Raw genomic sequence first — 16885 nt, 5'->3', positions numbered from 1 at the left:
GAGAGGGAGAGAGGGAGAGAGGGAGAGAGGGAGAGAGGGAGAGAGAGAGAGCCGTGCTGACCATCTTCCAAATATTCTGGATTAGGTTCTGACCCGGGAATCCTTCCAAGACTCTCTGGGAAGCACCCGTTTCCTACACCCACATTGCCATTTTCCAAGAAAACACGCTGATGCGTTGATTCAAGAATCCAAATCACAGGATAAATCTAGAACTCTGTGAGGCAGTAGTTAAAATAGCTCCATCTTTGTCATCGCTATATGAAGTAAGCAATCCATCTTTACAACACCTGCATGAAGTGATATGCTTTTCATATCTCCTTTCCTAATGCCGTGTTGGAGAGAATATAGATAAAAAGAGGCAATCACATCAAAAGACTAAACGTCACATGGTCAAAAGCTGCTGGTAGGAAGAGCTTTTAAGTTAAAGATTTTCTTAAAGACGTTTTTCTTCCTGTTTGTTCCCACAACCAATGTTTGGCTGTAAAATCCATTCATAGTACTTACCTAGAACTTGGGTGCATTTTGTACCCCAATGGGCAGAAATGTTCTAAGGACGAGAATGAAATGGTCAGTAATTGACACCTATTTATGTATAGAAAGCAAAAGGAGGGGGGGGGAATCCAATTTCAGCTATTCTAATGCCAAAAACTTGCAACCTCAATAAGATTTTGAAATTCAGAAACAAGTTTGATGTGGACATTATGTTTATGTGCTGAAGGATAGTCTCAACCCCCTCAAAACCAAACTGAGACCAGAAATTCAGAAGCACCTAAAGCTGCAGTTCCTGGGAAGCTTTGCCTGTCTGTTTGTTAGTTGCAAATTTGATACATTTGAGTATTTTGAATCAGTGTATACACATTTGCTGTAGTTCTGACGTGAATTGAAACAGTGTCTTCCTCCTTTTAAGAGATTAAACTATGGCAGACAAAATTCTTCAACATGTCATCTCCATTGGGCAAATCACAAAGACCTTTTGTATGTGTATTTCCTAACACCAAGTGGCATTTTGGACCTTTTCCCATTTAAACAGTCTTCACGGAGCCCCAGCTTAAAATATGAGGTCTTCTGTTTTTATATATATATTTGATGCTGAATATTTTCTGGGGATTAGAAAATCCTTTACTTCCGTTTAATTTTCTTCAGCTAGACCTGGTGCAAGGAAGCTGCCTTTAGAGTTTTCAGCTACATGACTGCAAATCCTGTCATAATTTATGCATTCTGTTATGAAATGAACATCCACAAGTATTGATTTGTGGCTTTTTTGGGATGATGGATTCCCTCAACACACTGCTTTTCCCTGAGAACTCAGGCTCATGTCCCTCATAAAGTGAAATCACATGACTCATGATAGGTTTTGATCATCCTTTTGGCATTTGCAAGCAATGGCAATATTCAAGTTTATGCTTCCTGTGGTCATTCATTCCAGCTTCACTTAGAATATATGACGGAGCTTGAGCGCTAAGAAGAAAACTGACAAAGACGCTTGGGGCACATGCTGGCATTTGGCAAAAGAATGCAAAATTTGATCTCACTTTGAAAAACTGACGGCTTCTGTGACGAGCTACAGAAGCTTAAATGCAGCAGCTGCAATTATGAACTAAATGCTATATCATCTTTTTTTAAAACAAAAAATTGACAGTAGTACATCCAGTTCCTTAAAATCTATCTATCTATCTATCTATTGCTAATTGTAGATGCTTCTGTAGTCATTTGTTTGTTTTTGGAGTTAGGAGAAAGATACAATCTTGAATAAAGGAAGCTGGACTCGCTGGGGAAATAACCTGTAAGATCATGACAACAATTCTCCAGATGGCCTGTTTGTGCCTTACTTCATGCTGGGTAGTATCAGATGAAAGGAAGCTCCGCTTCTCATCTGCTTGAGGTGCTTGCTGCACCTGAGTCTACTTGGCCATCCTGGGCTTTGGTTCATCAGATCCTCACACTGGATGAGACTCTCATATGTGCTCAACGCTGGGGGAAAGAGTGTGCTCAAAATAGCAGTTATGTAAATTGTGCTTCTTGCTGGGTCCTGCAGTAGAAATAGAAAATTAACATGCGTAATAGTAATAATCTCACTAACAGAGCTGTGTTTCATACTGTGTTCAACCTGTTTTCCTTTCTGCTGGAAGCAACAAACTCTGAGAAGCTTTGAGTTCTCTGCTTGGCACCCCCTTTTCCCCCTGCCCTACCAGGTGGAGGAGATACAGGGTGCCATGTTTTTACAAAGAGGCTTGTGGGGTCCAAGCGGCCAGTCCCCTTGACAAGTTCCTGCCTGCTGGAGGTGCCCGACTCCCAGGCCAAGAGGGCCCCGACATGATAGAAAAGGTTGCGTCAAGCCTGACTTGGGTTTTCTTTGTGCCACCCACCCCACCCCGCAGGATTCCGCAACCTGCATGTGGAAGACCAAATGGCAATAATTCAGTACTCCTGGATGGGCCTGATGATTTTTGCGATGGGATGGAGGTCATTCACAAACGTGAACTCCCGGATGCTTTACTTTGCTCCAGACTTGGTCTTCAACGAGTAAGTTCTGCTTTTCATGGCAGCTCTCTGCATCTTTCATGTTAGATGGCATGTGAAAGGGCTGCAGGTGGGTTGGATGTTACACAGATACTTGCTTTAAGTGATCTCTGAATTGAGGCTTTTGCTCTCAGCCTTTTGCTCTCATTCAGGTGGGAAGCCTGTTCCTGTGTCTCCGCTTCGGATATGACTGGGCAAGACAGGAGCAGAGCCAGTGATGGGTCTTTTCAAGGAAGCAGGTTTCAGCTAACTGTTAGGAAAATTTCTTAATGGGAAGAAATTCCCCTGTTCAGCAGAGGAATAGACTTCCTGGAGGTGCTTCTAGCAGAGGCATTCCATCTTGTAGTTCTTCCATTGCGTGCCAGGTGACTTCCGAGGATCCTTCTAACTCTCAAATGGCGGGATTCTGTGCTGTTGGTTCACCACCATGGCCAATGGCTGGTTCGGGCAAGTGTCTGTGAACATCCTTCGACAGACATGCCACCACTTCCTGATCTGCAGTTTGATCACTCAGAGCTCACTGATGGTTCAGCAGCTTTCATGGAAGAGCACTGGTGATGTGAGGAAAATCCTCGCAGTCGCAGACACCACTGGGTGTTGCAGTGCTTGAGTAACTAGCAGGAGTGTGCGAAACTCCCTTGAACAAAGTGGCACCATCGAGCCAGTCAACCCCGTCTGGCTTCTCTGACCAACAGTGACTCTCCCTGGCCTTTCGACAAGAGGTGTCCACCTGGAATCTTCTGCGTGCAATGCTGGTCCTTTGTCTCTGAGCTGTGGCTCCTTTCTACCTGAGAGAACAGCCTTGCACCTCCTGGCCAGGCTGCCAGCAGGACCAGAGCAGCCGCTGCACTGCCGGCGAGCAGGAATGCATTGCCAAGGGCCACCATGGTGGCTGCAAGGGCGTGAACTCGCCAAAAGCAGCGCTCTCGGTCGAGTGAGCTGGAGGAGTTTCCAGGCGACTGGTGGTGACCCACCCGCAGTGGAAGATGGCTGCTTGTGTGGTGTCTGAGATGCTGCTTGAAAAGCAACCATTTCCAAGCCCTGAGAGCTGGCCCTCTTCCGAGGACAGGTGCAGAAGTCTTTGTGAGTCCTTCTTCCACAAGGAGGAATTGGTCCTAGGAGGAAGAGCCGGGGGAGGGCGCTGTTTGTGGGGAATGGCCGGCATGTCCCTTAGCTCTTCTCTCCCCACAGCAGAGAAGTGCACCGTGATATTGGGATATAAGAATCGTGCCCCCACCCCACACACGCCCGTGGTTCTGCTGCTGCTGCAGCGTCACTCACACCTCCCATAAGCGTTAATGAACTCAACCAGGAATAGCATCTTGACGGCATGCTGGGGACGGGGCTGCTGCTCCGGGGGCCTTTCTGAGACAGGATCTGTGACAGGTTGTTAGTCCTCTGTCACTTACCTGCCTCTCTCTCCGCCCTCCGCACACTCCCTCAAACCTGTGTGCCTCAGACGCTCCCTGGCGGAACCCCTGCAGCAGCTGCACCGGCAGGGATGGCGCAGAAGGGCCTTCCTGGTGGTCCTGGCGAGGGGTGCGAAGCTCCCCGAGAGTGGGGCATGTGCAAGGTGCCAACACGGCAAGTCTGATGGTGTGCCAAATCGGGCAGCCCTCCCCAGTGAGAGCTACCCTCGGAGTGCTCCAGGGGTCGGTTTGGCAGGTGGCATGTCCTGAATCCACAAAGCCCTGAGAGCAGGTGCCTTCGCAGGAGGAGAGCTCTCCCGCTTCCTTCTCGGCAACCATTCGTGATGGACAGCAACACCTATGATTAATAATAATAAGTCACCAGAAAGGGACCAGCGTTCCAGAGCCAGGGCGCCGCCACCAACAAGGGCCCCTCTTGAGTTCCCAGCGAAGGCAGCTCAGCTGTTGGTGGGACCGAAGAAGGACCTCTGCACTGCTCTTGAAAAGCCAGATAGCAAATTGGGATTTTGTGCTTCTCCAAAAGTCTCAGGGGGGTTCTTTAATCTAAAGATTCAGAAGAAATCCATGTGTTAATGAAGATACCTTTCAAATACCTCATATGAGGAAAATTCCATGCACACCTCAGCACTATTCCTGAGATCTTCCATGGCTCAGCTATAATATGGGAAACAGATTACAGGACTTAGCCTGCCTTAGTGTCAGCTCAAATGACATCCTCCGGCAGGCATTATTTCCTCTCTGGTTTCTGTAAAACAAGCAAGAAATCAGCATGTGAACCCATCCTCTGGCTCCATCCAACTGACAGGGCTGTCCCAAGACATCTTTCTGTCTGAGGCCAAGGGCCAGATGGCTGGCCCCGCTCTACGTGCGGTTGCCAACTGGCTGCCTCTTCACGATTACTTTGGCTCCATCCACCCACCTCTCCTCTGAAGCTGAGAGGGGTGAGGGGCAGGCTGTGACCAGCAGGGCACTCTGCATGTGCCTTGCAAGGCAAGGGACGTCGTCTGCCCGCTGTGAGCAGAAACAGGCTCCCCAGGGTGGGGTCCCCCCGGCAGAAGCCTCTTCCCAGAACTGCTGGTCTGGTGTCCACTCTGGCCACACCTGAAGCTGCCCCTTGCTGGACTCCGACTCAGCAACTCAGCGTGGCTTTCAGCGGCTTCCCTTCTGTAGCTCCACACCCAGCCCTCTCCATCTTTGGCCTGCCACAGATGCGCAGGGCTGGGGTCTTCCATGGCCATGCACCTTTCCCCCGGTTAATAACTTGGGCAGCAAATGTGCACACACCTTGTCCAATGATAAAACCAGCTGAGATGAACTGCAGGTGAAGAAGCAAAGCTGCTTGTTTGGGTATTAATTTACTAGTGTGGAATGCTAGCTTGGGAGAAGAGACAATTCAATGACTCCTATTCTTGTTCTTGCTCCTGACGAGGACCTGCGACAGCAGTTTGCAGTCACTGAATGAGTTTCAATAGGGGTCAAAGTCACAGCTGTGGGAGTAAATATTAGCCCCATGGAGGATTCAGCAGATCACATCCTCCTGTGCTTGAAGTGTCCACTTCGGGTGACGTGCACCAAAGAGTCCATTGTCCAGCTTAATAACTGCATATCATGCAGAGTGCTATGTTTGCAAGGGAGCACAGAGGTTGCAATCACCGTAGCATTTCTCTCATCTGGGAATTTCTCCTTCCTTCCTTCCTTCCTTCCTTCCTTCCTTCCTTCCTTCAAGGACAGACTGCCATCAGGAGTGAAACATAGATGCGTTACCATTTTTCAGTATGAGTTAGTACAGAATGGCAGCACTCTTTTACATTTTCTGCTGGCATCTTCTCTCCTTAGGTATCGAATGCACAAGTCAAGGATGTACAGCCAGTGTGTCAGGATGCGACATATGTCTCAAGAATTTGGATGGCTGCAAATCACTCCCCAAGAATTTCTTTGCATGAAAGCTCTGCTCCTCTTCAGTATTAGTAAGCAACCCCATTTTCATTTCAGTCTATTTCACTCATTCTCCCTTCTGTCAATTTTAACTACCATTAATTATTACTTCCCGATGTGACAGGAACAAATAAAGAAAAGGGGGGCAGTGTAAGCATCCATTTTCTTGTTGTTGTTTTCCCTCCTTCTGCACTTTACTTCCCTTTTCTCTGTGTTCCAGTTCCAGTGGATGGCCTGAAGAATCAGAAGTTCTTCGACGAACTTCGGATGAACTACATAAAGGAACTCGATCGTATCATCGCTTGCAAGAGGAAGAATCCCACGTCCTGCTCTCGCCGTTTCTACCAGCTCACCAAGCTCCTTGACTCTGTGCAGCCAGTAAGTTGTGGGGCCAGCTGACCACATGTGCAAAGATGGTTCATAATGTTGAGGGGGATCACGTAGAAGCTGGTGAGGCTGAGATGCCTGGGAAATGTAAGATGAGAAAGGTGGGAAACCCAAATAGCAGTGAGTGAGTGGTAAGAGCTGGAGTCCATTTCAGGAAAAGTTACGTCCATTTCTTTCCTCAAACACGGAATCGCCTCTTTGAGAATATATTATTTACCATCGCTCACTTGCTTGCAGCTGCCACAAATAAAAAGCAGGCAGGATCCAGGGACATTCAGGACATCAGAGTTGGGAACAGAGGTAATGATGCTCTCCCAGGTGGTGTAAGCACCTGATTTGTGCAGTGGACTGCAGAAAAACTAAGGGGAGATGAGATGGGTGGGTGGATGGATAGAATAAACCCTTCTGGGTCTCTCCTCCCCACAACCTTCCAAACAAGTGTGGTCAAACAAGCACAAAGCAACGAGAACGAAGCTCTCCACCCATGCCCAGGAGCCCTGCCAGGTCAACATCTCCTTTTCCAAGGACGAGTCTGAACATACTGTTCAAACGGGGACTCCAAAGGTAGAAAAAGGTGCGCAAACTGCTGGCACACGTGGGCCCTGTCTTCACCCTGGCAGGATGAGGACCTTGGTCCTCCACAGCCCCACCCTCTGCATGGCCTTCAGAGGATGGGCTTTGGCATCACAGAGAGGGCTTCTTCTTGCTCTACCGATGGACCTCCAGCTTTGGCTAACCATGCATGTTCGAAGACACGAAGGGATGCACAAACAGTTTGTCAACACAAGCAGGGGATGCGAGAGTTAGATTCGCCTTGGTTGAACGAGTCCCATTCTTATCAGGCCCTATTTTTGCTCTCGAGTCTTTATTGAGGAAATGTGAACTCGTTCTTTCTTTCTAGAAATTGCATCACCAAATTATGCCATCGTCCCCAGAAAGTCTCCCCGTATTTGGCAAGGCTGACCCCGTTGCGCGTCCCCTTCGTCACTCACTTGGTGTCTGAGACGAGTCCTCTGCGTCGCCCACCATGTAGGCTGTAAGGAAACCCTCAGAGAGGCACCGTGGCCTTTTGCAGGGCTCTGGCTTGTGCTAGCTGCACGCATGAAAGGGGTCTTCCCATGGACCCCTCCCAGCAGGGAGAGCAGTTTGGCTGCACGCCTAACCAGAGTTTAGCATCTGTGTGCATGAGGTCTCTCTGCATGCACACCTGTAGTTTCAAGAAACGTGTTTTTATGCCTCTCACCAAACATTTATCAGGGCAGGTGGCGAGCAGCAGGGATGGGTGTGTGTGATGGGGAAACAGCTGACAGGATCAGCCTCCTGAACGCCTCCTCTTCAGGAGCCCAGCCAGCTTGCAGGCATCCACCCACCCACCCACCCAAGGTTTTCAAAAACACCAAGGAAAGTGATACAAATCATGCTTGTTGAGCTGTGGCACAGCAACGGTGCATTTCAAGGACCGTTTGCACAAACGTGTTTGAGGTGCTGCAGGTTCGGGTGGGCAGATCTGTCCCTCGTAGTCCTTTCCCACCAGCCTTCCAAAGGAACGGGTTGCCCTCCCTTTTCTGTGGTGAGCTGGAAGGTATTACCCTGCAGCGGCCAATGCAGAGATGGCATGAAGGCAGGTGTCGGCGTGTTTCCCCTTTCAGGGCAAATTGCCTTACCCTGTGAAAGGGCCACCTCTCCGTGGAGGAGCCTCACGGTGCAAGCAGGATTTCCCAGCTGAGCGGCTCCCTGCAAACCCCCTGCACTTGGAAAGCCAGCGGGCGACACTGACGCACTGCCTGTTCCCTACTGTCGAACTTGCTAGGTGCAGGAAGTGCTGTTTAGTGGGACTCTCCGCATGCCATCCAGGAATGGTTTGGCCATGAAGGCTACCTGCCTGCCCACTAAAACCAATGGGCCAGGACTGCTGCCAGATGAGTAACCTAAAGCTGAGGAATCGTTGAACTGCAGCTGAATTTCCGTGCTCTTGGGAATCTTCTGCAGGCAAACCCAGCTATGTTCCATCCACACCAGTGGGTGTGCCATGGTTACTGCGGGTGGATTACGGAAGGATCCAGTCCACCATCTGGCAAAATATACATAATCGGAGTGATTCTTTGAAAAAGAATCCATTTATAAAGCACATATATAACTGTGATTTCTCATTACTACCTGTGAAATGTGAAAATAAGGCTGAAAGATTGATGTTTGTTTTGGATTGGAAGTGTTTAATTAGAAAGAAAGTCATATTGTTAAAATGATAGTGGCCTGATCTTTTTTTCTTGCTATTAATTAGCGCTATAATCCTGTAACAGGTGTTTCACTGAGAGTTTAATAAGGGGGTTGGGAGTGAAACATTCTATTGGTGATTAAAAGATTTGTTTGCAGAAAGTGTGCGTGGCTGCACAATGGAGTCGACCACAAGTGTCGCAGTGAATCTCTGCTCAGCTGTGATTAGTTCACCTGCCCATCGCATCACTGTCTGTGTCCAAGCCACGTCCCCAAAAAGATGGAACGTTCGCACGGAAGGCTTCCCCTCTCTTAGACTGGGCCACCTTTTTAGTCCTTCTCAGAAATGGGAAAAAGCCAGACTTTCTGCAGTGCGGAAAAAGAGGCAGCACTGGAAAGATGCAGAAGGGTTACGGGTGGGGGATGAAGCAGTGCGGGAGGAAGCCTGGCTGTACTGCGTGCAGAACGCCTGCCGGGGAGAGCTCCTTGCTGGCGTCCCTTTCATCCCACGGGACGGAGCCTCCGCACTGGCGGGGTCTGCATCTCACCTATGCTGCCTTGCAAGCAGCAGGGCGACCCGCGATGGGCCCAGCGGGTGATTCTGCCCACTGTGTTTTCTCCTGTCCCCCACCAGCTCCAGCGGGTCCTCTGGGCCTCCTCGCAGGAGAATCCCCCCAGTGCTCGCGCCCTCTCGCGACCCCGGCCTTTTGCAGTGGATCTTCTGCACGCTCAGGGCCTGTCCTGCCTTTCTCCAGGGAGACTCCTCACCCCTCCGTCTGCTCCTGCCGACATTTATATTTACGGGCATACGTGTGTGCAGGCAGCAACGCTGTTATGGAATCGGTGCAACTGTCACACACACTACACACACGGCACCTGGTGCCGGTGCAGCTCCCAAGCAGAGCCTGCACTTTTATTTCCACTCAAAGCAGAAAACCCACCCCAAGGGCCAGGAGGTGTTTTTGGGGAGCCTCAGCATCAGGCACAGGAAGCACCTGGCCGTGTGCCTTGCCGCAGCCCAGGGGGGCGCTTGACAGGTGGGAGACGGAGCCCCTCTGGGACATGGCGGCTGTAACCCCTTCTCCTCTCTTTCCTCCCCTAGATTGCCAGAGAGCTGCACCAGTTTACATTTGACCTCTTAGTGAAGTCCCACATGGTCAGTGTGGACTACCCCGAAATGATGGCCGAGATCATCTCCATGCAAGTCCCGAAAATCCTCTCTGGGAAGGTGAAGCCCATCTACTTCCACAAACAGTAATGGAGGAGGATGGAGGGGCCCAGCCCAGCCCAGCCCAGCTCAGCTGCCATCGCCTGCCTGCTATTTCTGCACTACTGCACTGCAGTGCCTTGGAATACTGTATGTCGCAAAGATGTACCGTAATTGCAAAGAACTACCTGCTGGGGCTTATTTTCGTTTGGGTTCTTCTCCGCTGGGTGGCCTGCCCTGGCATCTGCCTCTTCTGAGTAGCTCCTTACGTGTGTAGAGTCTGGTCCATCTTTTCTCTTTGTTTGTTGTTGTGGCGTGGTGCCGAGCGGCACGGTTTACATTCTTTGGCTTGTGCGTTTCCCACAGTGGCTCTCGTGGGCTTCTGCCACAGGGGGGAGCATTTGATTTTGAAACACATGCGCACATCTCCTTTCGTTTGCCATCCCTCTTGCTGTTGATTACATTCTCTCTTTTTAGAGCAAACCCAAGATGACAAGCAGGTTATAAAAACTGAATACTGGGGTCAGGGGAGAACTCCCTATTGAGTTTGGGTGACACTTCTACTGTTTGGCGCAGACCTGCCTTTATCTTTTCCAGCTGGGTCACCCACCTCTCTAAGATGGAGGAGAAATTCCACAGTGTATCCGAAACCAGGAAATGAGAGCTGTAATTCCTGCACCCAAAACCAGACAGAAAGAATGTAGCAAAATGCATACAGCGGTTGAAAAGGAAAGCAGGGCGCGCAAAGGGAAGCGGGGAAAGGTGTTGCCACAGCTGCTGGCATCGCTCAGGCCCGTGCGAACCGCCGTGTCTCTGCGTGTGAAGAAGCCCTGTTCCTGGTCTGGTGCTGTCCAGGCAGAGTGCCACTGTGTTGCTGTTGCTCGTACCTTGGGCGCATCCAGCCGCTGCGCCAGCCCACCAACTCACAGATGCCCACAGTGCCGGTGCGCAGTGCCTACCCTGCCTTGATGGTGCTGCGGGCATCTCCTCGGGCTGCGGAGGTGCTTTCAGCAGCGTCCCTCTACACGAAGTGCCCGATTACTATGGAGATCCTTGTGCTCATCAAAACCATGCAAAGCATTAAGAAGGGCTGGAGGTGCTTCTCGCCTTCCCAGTGCCCTGGAGCTTCCAGGGGCTGCTCCACAAGGTTTTTTCCCTTCTGTGGACCATGAGCCAAATCCAAAAACTTGCCCAATGAATGTGAACACATTCCAGTTTTGAGCATTTTCTTTTTCATGTCTTGAAAGATGCTCTCCTCTCAAGAAAGCCGCTCTGTGGTCTTGGTGCTGCCCCTCCCGGGGGCTGCCTGGAGCTCTTCGTTCCAGCACCACCAGCCTCTGATGCCTCCTCTTAGCTCTGCACCCCACTTCATGTGGTTCTCCGGAAGCATCTAAGGACCTTCTTGCATGACCTGCTCTTTCTGCATGAGACGGATGAAGGTCTCAGAAGCAAAACTAAACAGGAACTCTGTGCCATTGGACCTGCCGAGAAACTGCACAGAACTTTGGTCCTAGCCCACTCCATTGTGGATTGGTGAAAAAAATCTAGTTCCTGCTGCATTGCTGTATGTTGTCAGGAAATCATGCACAGGGGCGGGGGACAGGTTCTTTTTGTGATTTCAGATAGACAGCACTACAGTCTGACGTTCTCCAAAAGGATCTGGAACCAAGCCCTAGAAGTGTCCCTCATTGTGAAAAGATGCCCCTCCTCCTCATCAGGTTGCACTAGAATCCATGCAGTTGCTGACCACTGAATCTTACACGTTGACACAAAAGGATTCCTAACTGCCATCTCTGATGGTCAGGATTATTTCTGAAAGAAATGCATGTGAATAATTTTGCTGAACAAAAATCAGTGATTGGGGATGATGTTGGACAGCTCAGCTGCATGTGTGGAAGACCCACTGATTTGCATAAGAATGCCATTTACGATTTCTGGGGTGTCTGTGCCTACACCCACTACCACCACGAGCTCTTTCCTCTAAGCTTATTTTTCCACCAGTTTGGCCTCCTGGATTTCTCTAAAGCTGGGTGAGACACGTGGTGTGCCTTCCCACAGTGATAACTTATTACACTTCAGGTCTGAAAGATGACTTGTGAAGGCCTGAAACCTTGCTGTTCCTCACCCATTTTGATCTGCCCCTTCCGTTCACCAGTGCGCTGCCACTTTCTCTGGCTTGCCCTGGACCTTCAGTGGAATATATAGCTCCGTGTTGGAACTTAGCTTTGTAAAGAAGCGGCGTTAACGTAACCACTGCCTCATCCCTGACAGTTGCCGATTTGGCTGATTCTTGTCAATGATGTTGTCCGTTGCTTCGTTGATTATACTTAGGAGAGAATTTTAGGTCCAAACAGTTTGGAAGCTGCGGCTCCTTGGGAAGCTCAAAAACATCTCCCTGCTTCTTGCATTGCGGAAAGTAGAGTGGTGGAATTCATATAGCCATACCAAGAATGAATGCTTCTCCCTCCTCAGGAGATGGTAGATCATGTGGAAGGGTCTCCAGGCAGGGAATATCTCACATTGGACACTTGGAGCAGAAACAGCCATTTCTCACATTCAGCAGGACTTGCTGAAAGCTCTTTCCACTCTGAGGTGGAAGCCACTTCTTTAAATCGGAGTTCGGCTGAGCTGTGTTCCTGCCAAGCTTCTGGAGCAGCTCTGCTTGTGCAGCCGCCAGACGCAACCACGGCCCGTGAGCAACCTTGAACCACAGCTGTGCTGCAAAGGAGTTCTGAAGCATCCTTGCAAAGCATCCACAGTGAACCCCGTGACAATATTGGGGCTGCGAGGAGGAACTCTGCTAGCGGGGACTTGTTTATTTACCTCCTTTAGTTTATTTACAATGTGATGCTGCATTTATAAAAGAAGAAAACATGAGAAATGCTCAAAGTGTTGACAATGTCTCAGCCACCAATCCTTGTTTCTATTATGCATTTGTGCATTATTACAATTATGAAGCATTTTTTTAAAATGTGTGCCAATGCATTCTGTTTTGCCACATGAATCTTACAACATAACGCAGATAGTTTAGTCATTTTCTTCGCTAGGGTTTTCCCCTTCAACGCATAGCATTGCGATCAGACTGCTGTCTCCTCACCTCCACATTTCTTCTGAAAAAATGGGAAGGGAAGGAAAATGGGATGGGGAAGCAGCCTGGCTGGCATTCCTGATGCCGTTGCATGCCCGGTTGAGCAGAATGCGACCCGCATTGGTTAGACCACAGCAAACATGGACAAGCATTACACCTTTTCCAGCATATCCAAATTGTCTGTTTCACGTGCCCCTTAACTAGGCACAATGCCATGCCTTCACAGGCAAATGTTACGCCTCCTGGACAATCGACTGCGTTAGCAGGGAGGCATACCAGCATGGACAAAGCAATTCTGTAAAGTGGCCGTTGTCCCATAATTCCGTTGCTTCTCTGATCCAAACTTTTCTTTGGCTTTGTGAAAGTGGTGTGAGGATGTTGCTTAAAGACACTCGTGAGGATGTTGCTTAAAGACACTCGAACTAAGTTCGCATTGATCTTTTGCTGATCGCATACAAGCAAAGAAAGCGCTTGACGATTTGGCTCTATTTGGAGTACGACATTGACAACAGCATCCCTCCGTTGCAGAGTTGTTGGAGTCTGAGTTTTCTTCACTAAAGATGCCTTATGCATGGTGTATACCCTTCCCCACCTTTCTTCTTCTGCTGCTGGAGACGTCCATGGGGACTCCTGGCCGTCACCTTTTGTACAAAGCACCTTATACAGCTTAAGCTACTTGTGTTGTTCACTTGCAGCAGTTTTTATCCAAAGAATGTGTTGGTAGGGACATTACCAAAGAATGTTCGTTTAAAATGGAAAAAGGGTTCGGAGCTTGTTGCTCCACCATGCAGCAGGATAAACAGGCTCACCATCTCGGAAGCTCTGTTTCCTTTTTCTTTTCTGTCCTGGTATGTTCCGAAATCTGATTGTCCAAGAGTGTTCCTTGGCACACTGAATCCAGTCACCAGGTTGGTACCTCCAGAGCTGGAAAAGTTGGGGAACGTAGTTTCAAAGGAACATGATTTGCACTAGAGGACGTCCCACTTACGCCCCCCACTCGATAGCACTAAAGCTCCCTGTGCCAGTGACTCTGCTCGGAGCGTGGGAAAGGTGCTTTGCCACTGGAGAGAGTGCCAGCTTCCAGGGATGCAAGTCCAGAGGAGTGCACTGCCCCGGAGTAAACAGCTTAGCTAGCATCACATTTGCACCTGAGGGGGCTGCACCTGGAAGCCACACAAAAGATGCCTTGAAGGCCCCCGGCACCGGCTTCTCTCGCCGGAAGGGGAGCCATGCCTGGGTTTTAGCAGCAGATGCACATTGAGCTGTGCAAGTTGCACAGGCGGGGGGCTAGGGGGCCCTCCAATTGAGCAGCTGCACCACCGGACTGCGAGGGGCAGTCTTTCCTCGCTCTCCAGCTCCCCCAGTCCCGAGGGTGCCATTCCCCACCCCCTCGCACCTCCCGTGCAGGACACAGAGGGCTGGGGGAAGGCCCTGCTCTGTTCTGGGGCTCCCCAGGCTGCCTTGGTGTGGCCCCCGGGCTTTTCCTCCGGCTCACAGTGCCTCCAGGAAGCCAGTACCCTCCTTGCAGGGCACAGTCAGTTATTGTGAGTGATTTTGGAGCGGTTCTGTAAAAATTGTGGCACTTTTTTAACAAAAGAAGTTGTATTTGTTAATCTGTTTATGGTGTGTGTTTTTTAAAACAAGGTCTTCATATATGTAGGGTGTTTTTGTTTTTTATTGTTAGGTAGGGAAATGAGAGAGGGTGGCCTCATAGGCCACAACACTTGTGCGTGTGGGGAGGGGGCAGTGACACAAGGTACATGGAGTTGTAGTTTTCTATTTGTCTTAATACAGCCAAATAAGCTTGTGAAGCTAACAAAATATCAAAACCAGCATAAAAGCTATGGCAGTTTTGCAAAGGAGGGGGTTGTTCTCATCTTTGAGGGGCACTAGAAGGACTATTTAAAAACAATACATGAATAAAATCCTAATTGGAGCACAGGCCACATTATGCAGGCCCTGCTGTGACCTCGAGAGTTTGTAGGTAAGGAACTGGATTCTTTCAGGCAGTCACCTTTAACCAATGGTGCCCAAACAGCAACATGAAAAGTTTTCCCACTGAAGCTGATGGGGAAATTGACACTGTCTTTACTGGGACTGACATTAGACTCCAACAGACAAAATGCAGAATCAAACCCCTGATTGGAGATGCTGGGTGCAACTCAGCAGAGACAGATACTGTGCAGGTGTGGAAAGGAAAGGAAAGGAAAGGAAAGGAAAGGAAAGGAAAGGAAAGGAAAGGAAGGAGACCTGCACAATAACTGTTCTCTGAGAATCAGAATTCCTTCGCAAACAAAATACTCCATCTGAAAGGTAGTGTTTCAAAGGCACCCCAACTGAGAGACCCAGAGGGCGTCTGATACACACACGTGGGGAGGAATTGTTAAGCAGAGTGTAATACGAAGAAAGAGAAAAGCAAACATAAAAGCTTTTGTTTCTGACTTCTTGAGTCCAGGACTGGTTTCAAGGGAGGGTGAGAGGCTGTCACTGGACACCAGGGCAAATTTCATGCTGTAATTCAGTTCTCCCTTTTTTGTAATCTTGGATTCTATTGTTGCTTCAAATTCAATAAAAAGGCAAAACTTTGGTTGTTGGAATAGACTCGTGTGCATTTGGCAATGTGTTTTGCATTTTTCCCCGTGGGCATTTGCAGAATAGCTTCTCTTGACAGCAGGTGGGGAACTTAAATCACTTGCTGTGACACCCAAAGGGATGACACTATAAATGGCAAGATATTGTGTTTCTCCACGCGGCGCAGAAAATGGCCCCGGCTGCATGCATCCTCCTGTGCTCTCATGGCACTCGGCTTGCATCCCTGCACATGGAACTCCCCGTGTGGGTCTCAGTGGGCCCTGAGCTGGAGCTGTGTGGGGCACGTCGCAGAGCAGGACACTGGCCCTTGGAAAGAGGGAGTTCGCCCCCATGCTCATTAAGAGTCCAGAAAGCAGGGTTTGGGGGTTAGAGAGAAATGCATGCCGCTTCATCACAAAAGAGGGAAACGGCTTCATTAGAACACCGCCTCTGCCACCCAGTCCAGAGACCGGCGTGCCAGTCCTAAGAATGCACTGACAGGACAAGGCTGACGGAGCTGGCGACAGAAACGGAGGCGGTGCCATGGAAATGATGAATCAAGGGATTAGCAGGCAATGCGCCCAGGAAGTAAGGATGAGCTGCGGGGCAGAACGGATGGGATTTCGGGGGAAAGGGAAAGACGTGAACAGTTCCTTGACCGCAGAGAACCCAGAGGATGTAACTCGTTGGCTGCCCGGAGTTAGACAAATGCTGTTGCCAGAGCTTTGCCTTTGGCTTCTGAGGTTTACTTCCGCCTTTTAAAATGGGCTGTTCATGCAAGGTCTGAGCTGGAGGCTGGGCAATGTGCTGCAGCAGCCTCCGAATCGCAGTGGTGCTGGGGACGACTCCTGCTGCCTCAGCCACAGGCAGGTGCTCCTGCAGCCCATATTTTCAGCAAATAGTAAAGTCCTGGCACTGAGATGCCAGAGACTCTTGGCGATTGTTCTGGTTGGGAGCGAGACAGCCAGGAGGCCCTCCAAGGCTCAGGTTGGGTTCTGCCGCCATTTGAGCAGGTGTTGCAAGACCCCACTGCCCTGGGACCAGCATGGGAGCTTCAGCCGCATCTCTGCGCGTAGCCCATTCTGATCATGGATCCCCCGCAAAATGCATCCTTTGCTCACATGCAGATGTGGAAACATGGGGGGGGGGGGGCTGTTCCTCTGGACAGAAAAGGAGGCTCATCATCCTCTAATGTGGACACCTTGCTCTGTAATGTTCAAGCTGTTCACCTCACGGAGACTGTTCACTGGGCCCAGGCTAATCTGTCCAGACGGTCGAATCTTGAAGCATGCGGAAGGCTGGCTAGTGAGTCCCCTAAGCTGAGGTGGCATCCAAACTGTCTCGCCAGCAGCCCAGGGCAGGCCCTGCATGCACTGGCCCTCTGCGGGGCCCAAGTCCAGAAAGACGGGACTGCAGAGAGAAGGTCAGCAAGCCCACCATCGCGCAGGCTCCAGCTTTCATCCCGCTGCCTCCCGTCTCTGCAATGAGCTCCCCTTAATCTTGTACCAGCCTTGAGCTCATCAGGGCCACAAG

General features: G+C 50.0%; 1 protein-coding gene across 1 annotated transcript in view; it reads left to right on the top strand.

Moving 5' to 3' along the window:
* AR (androgen receptor) overlaps nt 1-15378 on the top strand; it is a 122567-nt gene extending 107189 nt beyond the window's left edge. The window contains exons 5-8 of the mRNA XM_044437856.1: nt 2379-2523; nt 5787-5917; nt 6106-6263; nt 9589-15378. Of these exons, the coding sequence (XP_044293791.1) occupies nt 2379-2523; nt 5787-5917; nt 6106-6263; nt 9589-9744 (590 nt within the window). The 3' untranslated portion in view covers nt 9745-15378. The remainder of the gene's footprint in view (nt 1-2378; nt 2524-5786; nt 5918-6105; nt 6264-9588) is intronic.
* The last annotated feature ends 1507 nt before the right edge of the window (nt 15379-16885 follow it).

The sequence above is a fragment of the Varanus komodoensis genome, unplaced genomic scaffold (assembly GCF_004798865.1).
Source record: "Varanus komodoensis strain SLA01 unplaced genomic scaffold, ASM479886v1 scaffold31, whole genome shotgun sequence".
Taxonomy (NCBI): domain Eukaryota; kingdom Metazoa; phylum Chordata; class Lepidosauria; order Squamata; family Varanidae; genus Varanus; species Varanus komodoensis.
The sequence above is the reverse complement of the archived record's forward strand: the minus strand, read 5'-3'. Positions and strand labels throughout refer to the sequence as shown.